At 40.7% G+C, this 11,398-nt stretch overlaps 1 protein-coding gene across 1 annotated transcript in view; it reads right to left on the reverse strand.

Moving 5' to 3' along the window:
- Positions 1-5,209, reverse strand: part of DAPK1 (death associated protein kinase 1) — a 54,758-nt gene extending 49,549 nt beyond the window's left edge. Inside the window, exon 1 of the mRNA XM_009273252.1 lies at positions 5,172-5,209. Within this exon, the coding sequence (XP_009271527.1) occupies positions 5,172-5,209 (38 nt within the window). The remainder of the gene's footprint in view (positions 1-5,171) is intronic.
- Between the last annotated feature and the right edge of the window lie 6,189 nt (positions 5,210-11,398).

The following is an 11,398-nucleotide window of genomic DNA, read 5'->3' on the forward strand; positions in this document are numbered from 1 at the left end:
CTGGGACACGCAGTTGGGCAAGGCTATATAACTGTCACCTGCAGAAGGCAGGGCAGAGACGGAGCCTCTCCTGTGAACTCCCAGAAAGGGACTCTAGAGTAGCCACCACCAGCTGGGAAGCCTCTGAACACAGCCACAGGCAGTGAGAGAAGTAAAGTCTGAGAGAAGTAGTCAACAGCCTTTTAAGTTTAGAGGTTTGGTTTTATGCCAATGTTACAATCACCATTCAAGTTTCATTCTTCATTACTTCGTGAAATCAGTTTATAAACTTGTGAGATGACTTTACGTTGCATGAAAAAAATCATTGCCTTAAATTCGACCCCCCCCCCCAAATTCTGGAAAAAGTTGTCAAGGGCCAGGTTCACCAGACAGGGCCCAATATGTTATTATTACAAACCGCAATGGACAGAGCCGTGCTTTGGACTGCAGTATATCCTCTTCCCCATTACACGTACAGTGGAATACCTGCTTCACTTGCCTAGACTTGGTCAGCTAGTGCTATCTGAGATGCTCTTGGACACCTAAGATGTTCATATGGGTCTGGCAGGTAAGGCAGAGGACCTCTGGAAGATCTGTGTCATCCTAAACTGGCAGCAGAGGGCTAGAGAAGGTACCCTAAGGTACATCAACCCTCCCTGCTTGGTTCAGTTCAACTCCACAACTCCTCCTCCTGCAACAGCGGCTCTGGGTTTGATCTCCAAGGTCTGAGCAATTTTGCACTGTGGGACAGCCAGCCAGAGTGGAGCATGCACTTAGGTATTCGCACTGCTGCAGAGAAGTGCAAACAGAGTCTTCTGGCCCTTGCTTAGGGGGTGGGGAGGGAAGCAGCCATTCTCTCACTCTCTCCCCCAAAACATGCACATCTCCACAGAGATATTCAGCTTTATTTAAAAAGCAATCAGCTTTTCAGAAAGTTCACAGTTCCAGAGGAACTGCAAAGTCAGGCAGTAGACAGATGTAGGCATCACCACAACTCTGAACAGCTACTCAAGCTCATGGACCAGAAGGAAGTAAAAAGCCATTGCTTGCCTTTTGGCCACCTGGCTGGCTTTCACGCTAGAAGCCTAAACTGCCTGATAGAGAAAGAAAAATACTTCTGCTTATGATTCATCCATAGGCTTGAACACTACGTGGCTAACCACTTTCTTATTGATGCTCACCTCTTAAGTTTGGCAAAAGCTACTGCTTCATTTAAAAAAAACAAAACCAAAAAACAAACAAAAAACCCCCCAAACCCCACAATGCAAACCAAACAAACTCAACAACAACAAAACCCAAAAGACTGAAAAAACAAAACTACTGCTAACATCAGCTCTGGCAAGGCTGGGTCTGAAAAGTAACTCTGAAGTACATGGTCATACAATACATTTTAATATCCAAGAAGATTTAATTATAAAAGTTGACTGGGATTAAAAGTTATCTATGTTTCACTGACAAAGCATGTATCATTGGCTTTGGGAAAAAAAAGTCACACAGTGATGATTGATGGAGCTGACTGATGCTGAGACGCTGCTGGGGGTGGAGGTCACCTGCTCAATTGGCCTTTCCTGCTGCAGATCTCTTTTTCCTTTAGCACTTCTTCACTGAAGAGAGTAATGCTTTTTAGGCTTCTTTCTAAATAAAAACATTCTGTAAATGTTTTTAAATATGTACTGGCTGTGGACCCATAAGCTAAAGAAAGATGATTTTTCCACAGTATTATTCATATTTGAATTACACCATTCCCCAAAGCCACTTCATGCTTCCAATGCCTTTAAGGCTAAGGCTGTTTAATCTTATTTTGGCAATGGGTCAGCTATGACGTTACAGCATGAAGTTGACCTACTGAAACAAAGGGGACCAGGTAAGACAAGTAGATCTCCTCTTTCCTCCTCTTCTGAGCTATGTAGCTTTATTTTTTCAGTCTTTTACTTTTTTCTCCAGCTACAACCATCTGTTTGAAGGATGTCCTGACCTATCACGATTCAATATAAAAGCGTTATCAGAAGACCAATACGTTGTTTAAAACCACATGACTTTCTAGATTTACATGCTAGTAAACATCCACTGTTTACTAGCATGTCAGGCTCCAGAAATCTTTGACATCATTCAAGACTGCAAGAAAGTTATCAACTAACAGGTATCTAGAATAAGTGCCAGTTATATACAAATAACCTTCTTATTGTTGCTGTTGCGGTATTCAGCACATAATCCCGTAATTAGTTGTTTGTTATTAAATGCTGTACATGCAGATCACACCTAAGCTGCAATCAAAGGGGCTATGCCTGGGATTGCTAAGCCACACCATTTTACAACTCTCTCTAAACTCCTACTTTAAAAGCAGAGGAGAGGTGTAAATCAAAGGGTATTTACTGGGCTTTAACCCATAGAACTGCAGCGACAAGTCGGCTCTGTACAGGCTAACACATTTGTATCCAGTAATATTCTCCTCCCACAGATCCTACAGTTTCAGATCCAGCATTCATTCATACAGTGTCTTCAAAGCCAGAAAAGCCCTTCAGTTTTCTAAGTTCCCTTGCTTTTGTAGGTTTGATTTAAAGTTGGTGGGGTCAAAAAATGATTGCCATTTTAGGAGACAGTTACACTGAAAAAACCCACAGAAGTAAATCACAGATTCACACTTAATAAAGTATCTGACATAATCTTTTTTCCCACGTGATAGAATCAGGTTAAACAGCGAAGCAGGATGACAGTTTGACATGAGAACAAATACTTCTGCTAATAACAGTAATTTGTTTTGTGATCTTGTAATTCTTACTCAACCAGCAGTTAATTACTACCCTAAATTCACTCTTTTTGGGACACTTGGCATGATATCTCCATATCCAGTGATTTTTCAGACTCGCTTAAGAACAAGTACTTATCCCATTACCTAATCATTACATTTCTCCATCTTTTTTACATCATAAGATGACACACACTGCCCTTTGCAATACACATATATATGTATATATGCAAAAGTTATGCAGAGAGGTGATGGAATCACCAATAAAGTGCCTATACTCCACCCTTTATCATTCCTGGCTTAGCGGGATCACAAAACAACTACTCATTAGCATGAATTATCGACAGTTTTAACTACAGAGACAGACTTTTAGAATCAAAGAGAAAAAAAAAAAAGTCATTTTATTTTTTCCAGAAGGATGATCACAGTGATTAGGGGTGGCAGACACCCTGTATTCCTCCCCACTCCTAGCCTTCTGCACCAGCTCTTCCCAGTTAGCTCCTTCTGCAAGGAGTGAAACTCTTGCTCCAAGAACCCTCTGAAAGAGGTCCAAGCCGGACACAGAGATGCTCAAGTAACCCCCAGAGACCAATTTTCTAGTATTTATTGCCACAATAGGGCAAGCATGGGGAAATTCTCCATGCCATCTTCCGAGGACTGCATTCAAAAGACAAAGTTTAATGGGAGCAGGGGATAGGAATAAGGAAAAGGCATTATGTTGACATCAGAGTAATAAGATGTCTTGGTATGTTTCTGACACTTAGGCACTTTTTTTTCTATTTTAAAAATTTGGTATTCACTACTCAACTCTGAAAATGCGATATATTAAGATCCAACTGCTTTTACTATTTGTTTGACTGCTTTCTTTTTTAAAATTATACTAATCCAACAGAAAGAGACTTACATAATACTATTAGATTAGCCCATGGAAGAAACTGCCATTCAACGATAGAGCCATTTGTTTTCCCCAGTAAAACAGTTACTAGCAGACTATGGACACCTCTGTCTTCCCTTAGAGATCTACAGCAGGGAAGGCCAACTGAGCAGGTGATTTCCACCCCCAGCAGCATCAAGTCAGCTCCATCATTCACCACCACCACCCACGTACCGCTGCCTGTCATCAAGGGCATCTGAACTGCTTCTGCTAATAAGGTTAACTCTCACAAAACTCTCTGGTGAGGCAGCAGTACCTGAGTCTTTTCCAAAGGAAAGGAAGACTTCTCCACAAACAGTGAAGGGTTATAGCTACATTAAGTCCCTCTGCACCTTCTAAATCAAGCAAAACAACATTTTCAGTTCAGCTGCAATGCCAAATTGGAGGCAACCTCTTTCCCCTCCTTTCTCTCTCCCTCTTTATGGTCTTGCAAAAAGACAGTAAACTTTGAGGCACTTGAGAGCCTCTCTTGTGTCTGTAATGATTATAGTACCGCAGCTGAGAGTCACTACCACAAAGCATTACACTTACCCTATTGAGGAAATAAGCTATTATCAGCATTAGCAGGGTGGGGTAAGCCATGGTTAACAGAGCACTCCAAGCAGATGCGACTGGGAAGTGGCAGTGTTTCATGAGTACCACGCTCAAAAGACAACCTGTTTCATGGAATAGCAGCTGTAGTGCTAGCTACTAGCATTACGCCTGCAATGAAAAAACCTTCATTGATCTTGACAGATAAAGAAACTGGGATACTCTAAAACAAGGTGTCTTGCCAGGTAGAGTTCCTCTAACTGTGCATGCACATCTTTTCTTTTCCCCACAGAGGGCATGTTAGGGAACATAAGGGCCCTTTCCCCAACTCACGTTTTTAATTTTGCAGCCAACCAAAGAGTACAGGCAGATAGGGAACAAATGCAGGACTGACTGATAAGCTCGTACCATATTTGTTTAGACTCTGAAAGTCGGAAATACTTGTACAGTCCTCACAATTTTTGTGCTCCTTCCCTTGCCCTGCAATGTTTAATTCTCTAGCACAGATGCTGAGAGAATGCCAGAAGTATTGTTTAGCTGCAAGCCCTCCAAGTACTGGAGAGCTTTGAAAAGAAATGGCAAACACCATGAAGATGAGAACATCGCAGGACAGCTGTATCTGAACGATACATGGATCCTGGATAGATGATTAGGCTTCCCCCCCCCCCCCCCCCCCCCCCCCCCCCCCCCCCCCCCCCCCCCCCCCCCCCCCCCCCCCCCCCCCCCCCCCCCCCCCCCCCCCCCCCCCCCCCCCCCCCCCCCCCCCCCCCCCCCCCCCCCCCCCCCCCCCCCCCCCCCCCCCCCCCCCCCCCCCCCCCCCCCCCCCCCCCCCCCCCCCCCCCCCCCCCCCCCCCCCCCCCCCCCCCCCCCCCCCCCCCCCCCCCCCCCCCCCTCAGCTCTGGCAAAACAGCTCAGCTCTGGCAAAACAGTTTTCAATGTAAGTAACAAGTTTACACTTCAAGTGCTGACACAGACACACACCTCTTAGTTGACAGTGGAGCTGTCTGCTTCGTGTCCATGGCGGAGAAATGCATTTTCACAGTCCACAGTGAGGCTAAGTGGCAGTACTCAAAGTACTTGACCACTCTGTAACATGAAGGAACAGCACCTAATTACTCGGTAGGAGAAAGAGCCACAAGCACCTACGCCAGCCAATCACCGTAAACATGTTTCAGCTGCACATAAACACTTGTTACAGGAAAGGGCACACTGGCCATAGCACAATAGGAGTAGTAACATTGGGAGACACACGAAAAAAGCAGTACTAAAGAAAAGAGGCGAAAGAGGCGTTAAATGTGATACAGCATTTAAGCTAAAGAGAAAATACTCCTCAAATGCTGCATGAGTGACTAAGCAGGAGAGTAAGCCAGCTGAAATCTGATGGTTCACCACAGAGATCACTGTTAGGACCCGTCTTTTCCAACTACTACTAATATAGAAAAGCAAGTATAAGGACTTAATTAAACTTGACCATGAAAATATAAAAGTAGAGTGCTGCAAGTACAAAGGCAGAAGAGTAACATGTTATGCAATTATGCAGTACATTTCCAACGTGTATGGAGTTTAAATCAAGTTGTAATTTATACCCATCAGTAAAATGTGTGCTGATACACTTTCCTTAGAAATATTTTGGAAAAGCAGCAAAGCCAAGAAGAGCAAGGACAGCTAGGAAGGGTAAGCAGAGGGGAAAATCAGACAGATTTATAAAGCAAACACAAACAAATGTACTGACAACTGGTATTTCCTAACTTCTGAGTTCTTTGTTATGCATAGATGTGGTTATACACTTATGAACTCTCTAAGTGTATCTTAAATTCCCTTTCCTAATTTCTGACTTAGAGTATCTTTTGGTGTCAAGTTAACAAGTTTCAGAAGTACCCTGATCCCAATAGAGCAACTCAATGTATGTGATAAAATAGTTTGATTACCTTTCAGTATGAATACATCAAGTATTTCATTTAAAGTTATTTTACCAAAACATCCAAGGATAAAAAGGACGACTTCCCTTATGTAACATTTTAAGAAAAAGAAAAAAAACCCTTTCAAAATAATCTGTATTATTACTGTATGAAATACTTCGTTAGAAAAAACATTGCATTATTAGATACCATTTTTTGTCTGTATAAATCAACTGAAACCTCTGCTGTATTACCTATTCAAATACAGTTTGAACAGTGTAACTGTAAACTTACTAATGAAATTAACAGAAAGAGAAACACTGTGATAGTATCTATTACAGATGGTTTAGCAAGATGAAGTTTGAGGTTTCAAGCACTGTAAGAAGCAGGTGGGCTAAGTTAACTTTTTAAGCATATCCATAGACTAAACTACCTACCACAACTGTATAACTGAAGTCAGGTTGCAGGATGGACCAGAAAGTGAAGAGTCACAGAAGCAGGGAATTTGTCCAATCTGTTCTTTTCTCCAGCATTTAATAAGCTCATGCCTCCTATTTTTGTGGTTTGGTTATTTTAAAAGTAACTCATCATGCATTTCAGCTATGTATTTATCTTCTGCAGAAATCTTCTTGTGCTGTCAGCCTCAGCACATTATGCTGATGAAACTGCAGGTCTCCGTTGCTCTGCTGCTTTCTGCAATTTCATTAGACTGCTAACGGACTTCTCTAGATGTTTACTAAGCTTACAGAAAGGTGATTTTTCAGTCTCTTCATTGTTTTCTTAGAAACCCAGAGGAGCCACTAGTCCTAAGGGAGGACACAAGAGCATGATAAAGAAATTTATCTATGATCTAAGAAAGATGCCACATTGTTTACTGTTTATTGTTCCTTACATGCTTTATATTGCTCTGAATCACGTATGAAAAATTTTAGAGGAGTAATTACATGTGATGATGGGGGGCAAGTGGGGAGAAGAGAGAGAGATTTTAGAGGAATAATTACATGGGATGATGGAGGGGAGAGGGAGAGAGATGGAAATACAGAAGACTACTTCTTTGTCTGTGTACACGTATGCATGTGTATCCAGTACTGAATGGAAGACTACACTACAAGTGTCTTCATGATACCAGTTTATCACAGTATTACATCACTTCCTGGGCCACACATTTAAAAAGGCAAGTGATCAAGTGTGTGACTGGCATTGCTAAGGCTCACTACACAGACCGTTATCCACGTACAGATCTGGTCAAGACCGCATCTCACTGAACACAGCTCCCCAGAACAGCAATTACTGTTAAGCATGAGCAGATTAATTAGATGGCTCTGCACAGCTCAGAGAAAAGAGCATGAAGAAAGAGAGCTGGATTTGGAACATTTTTAGTGTATTGTACCCACACGTTCAAAGTAAGACCAAGCACACCAGTACACCTTCCCATAGCCCTTCCCCAACACCCTCATCTAAAGGAAAGGGGCTGATCTGCTTGGGATTTTCTCATTCTACTCAGAGAACTATGACAAAGTTTTTCCAAGATAATTAATGCCAAACAAGTTAAACTGTTGGAGCGTGCATGCATGCACACACCTGTGCATATATTTGCTGAGCTGAAAAGCACTTTTTAACTAGTACAGACCATCACGCAGAGATGATGGAAAGTGGATCCTATGTATCAGCAATTTGACAGTAAACTTCAACTGCAGATGACTGAAGAATTGTTCACATTTAGAAACAAGAAGTTTAGAAACAAAATGTTGTCTTGTGATGATTAGGCTTAATTTTGTGAAGTGGAGCAAAGGATGAGTTAAAAGAAAATCCAGCTCTTTCCCTTGCAATACATGTAAATGCTTTCACCCGCTCTCTGTGTACGTATAAATATATCAGTATCTCTCTATACATCATGACAAGAGCATTGTAAAAACAGGATACAACAATAAAATATGACTGCACGGTATTTTGTTTATAGTTTATTTTACACACACTATATTGTAGAGTGAATAGATAGAATATATCAAATACCTATCTTTGTAAGCAGTAACTGAATTACTGTCCTTGAAAAGGGTTTTAATTACAAACATAGCACCTTGAAAAAGAAATTAACAGAGTCAAAAAGCCTGCAACATTTGCATCTTGCTGATGTACTTTGCCTGAAGGTTAATGCATAGCCCTTGCCAAGTATGGCTGCTATGTAACCAAATGAGAGTGCAGTCCTCTCTTTCATCGAGGCGAGTGCCTTCACATTTTTTTCCCTTTAAGGAAGGCTTTGTTTCAAACCAGGGCTCTAAACTGAACAGGATTTCAGCATGCAAATGTGTTCTGACTGGGTAACACCAGATCTCCCCGTGAAGTTGCAAATATATCTGCTCTGCGCGATTCCTGAGTGTTGGCATATGACCTCGGAGTGGGGAGAAGAGTCAAAGGAATTATAAAAAGCAAAGTTAGTGATGGTTTATTGTGTGATTCAATGTGAAAACAGTTATTAAAACACTTGAAAAATATCGCAGCGTAGGTTCTGCTTGAAACAGAGGCCATTTGTATTTTCCTTACGTAGCCCACCTCCTTGATATTTAATTAGATGTGACTGAACTGTGGTTTACTTCACTTTAAAGGGATGTTTAGATAAGTACTTGGGTCACGATGCCTCACACATTATAGTACAGGAAAAAGTAAATGGTGTTCAAGAACATTTTAATTAAAGGCAAAGATATTGAATTATAACCAAGCATTAAAACAGAAACATGTATAGCAAATTTAATATAAACAAGTCACATGAATAACATCACCTCTGAAGACTTTATCTACATTGAACACAAATTTGTCTCTGTTTAAAGATACCATTGATCTTAGTTCAAAATAATGAGGAAGAAGAATACAGGAGTTATAGCAAAGAATAGAAAGCTCCGTACAAGCCAAATACGAGTCTTTTGTATATACAATACTTCAACAAATATTATCTAAACTGAACTACCACACAAAGCATGTAATTGTGAGACACCGTCAAGGCTTACCAAAGCATTTCATCATTGTTTAAAAATATTAAATAACAAAGTTTACCTAGGACTTCAAATAAGAGTTAACATCTGTAAACTCAAACTGGCAGATAACAACTCAATAATAGATTTCAGTAAGTCCTTCAAAAGCTGCCTGCTCAGAAGAAAATGCTTTAAGATGCATCCTTCTCATAAAGCCTCTGCACAGTCCTCAAGCTTAACCTCTGAAGCTGCCTAAGTTGTGTGTTTCTATATACTACATTACTTAGTCTTAAATTCAGCTTAACATTTTTATTGATTGTTCATCTTTAACGGAAAATTTCCTATGACTCAATTTCCCTCAATTTAGGTAACTGCAAAATGAATTTAAGTTCTATTTGCCCAGTTTGTCTTCAAATTTCTTATGGCATTAAAAATAACCCGTATAATTTTCTTTTTCATAGCCAATAAAAGAAGGATTTATACAATTCAGATGCAAAATAAGTGAAAAAAACCCACACATGAAATCATTACTTTATGATCGAGACATGACACAGAACAACCTCTACAAAACATTATGTAAATGCGTAAGACAATACTGATGGGTACTTTAGAAGATTTAAGCATTCACACAGAAGTCTTCAAACTATTTCTCTGGGTAGTATTTCTCTTTTCAGCACTGATACGACAGAATCGTTTCAGGAAGCACTTGAAGATTCCTGGAAATAGCTCCCATCTGTTAAATGTAATACTGTGTCTGCTTTCCAGTGAAGACCTTTGAATAAAATGTTTTATTGCTTTAAACATACAGCTGCAGCTGTCTCATGAGTTTACTCCACCTCCTGATTAGAAATAATGGCAGGGGCAACAAAACTGACAAGTCCAAGATTTAAGAGAGTTTGGAGCATGGCACCTCCTACTTCTCACCCTCCTTTCCTTTCTTCCACCTCAATCACGAATTGATTTCCTGGTTACAATACATCCGATAAACAAGGCTTGCTGTCACCAGGTGGCCCACTGTGTCAATGTGGTGAGGCACTGTGCAATGTGCACCACCCATTTTGCTGTATTGCTAGTAGTCTTTCTTGGTCAAAGTTTTGCAATACAAATGAAACACTGGTTGCCTTTCGCCTTTTTTGAAACACTAATTTTTGAATAAGCTGCATTGTTTCATAGGCTGTTTATCTCTGGTGTTTACCACCTTCAGTCCTCTTCGTCCCATTCGCTGTGCTCTTTTAATATAATTGAAAGGTTTCCTTCTCATTATTTTCACAACTGTCAGCCCACTGTATTTATTTTCCTCGCTAAGCCCTCTTAATTCCAGATTTTTTTATGATCTCCACCTTCGCCTCCAACCTCAGTACTCTCGAGTCCACCTCTCCTGTACCTCACCAGATCTAGGCATTTAAGCCATGGTGTCCAAAGCTTGGAAAAATCATAAATTCCTCCTCACTCCTTCCAACTCTGCTCTCTTCTTTATTGCTTTTCCCTGCGCTTACACATTCACCTGACTTCAGTGGGATGGCCAGGTACTCAGGTTTCTTCCTGAGGCACAATTAAAGAAATTAATCAGTACTCCCCACAAAGTCTCTCCTAGGAGAGACACCCTTCTCCAATCACCCTCTTGCTGCATATACTATGTCCTGAGCAGAACACTTTGTTTCCTTCCAACTTACCCAGCTTACCTTTGCAATAAAATGGCAAAGCACACCAAAGAAACACACCTAGAAAAAACAACCAGAAAGCAACCCTGACAATTATACTTCCTTTCGGGATTAAACAGAGTGCTGCATCCCAAACGTGGCATTCACACTTTCCCAGCACCTTTAACACTCAGTAGAGCTTATTTATTATGTAGAGAGAAACAATGTCAGAACCTATTAAGTTCTCAACTATGGATGTATGAAACAGGTGGACTCATAGCATGTTCAAGGTAAAATACACAGTCTTAAATAAATTCTTTACTATAATCTAAATAAAGGAATAAACAGTAAACTGTAAGTTGATAATTTAAAGCTTCTACATACCTCGTATTAAAAAAATACGAATCTACTACTTTCAAAGTTATTTACTCTCTTTTATTTAAATAGCTGAATAACACTTGTAACAAGTGTTTTAAGGAATAAATAAAAAATAAAGACATATATGCACAAAGTCTAAATTTAACTTAACAGCTAAGTGGCAGATGGCAAATCATGTGGTTACCCATCAATCTGCAGCATTGGCAAAAGGATTAATCTACAAATCCTGCTGCATAACCAGCATTAATATAGAAAGTAACTGCCTCCCCCCCCCCTCCCCCCCCCCCCCCCCCCCCCCCCCACACACCCACAAAAAAAAACACCCT

Source organism: Aptenodytes forsteri, unplaced genomic scaffold (genome assembly GCF_000699145.1).
Source record: "Aptenodytes forsteri isolate BGI_AS27 unplaced genomic scaffold, ASM69914v1 Scaffold154, whole genome shotgun sequence".
Classification (NCBI taxonomy): Eukaryota; Metazoa; Chordata; class Aves; order Sphenisciformes; family Spheniscidae; genus Aptenodytes; species Aptenodytes forsteri.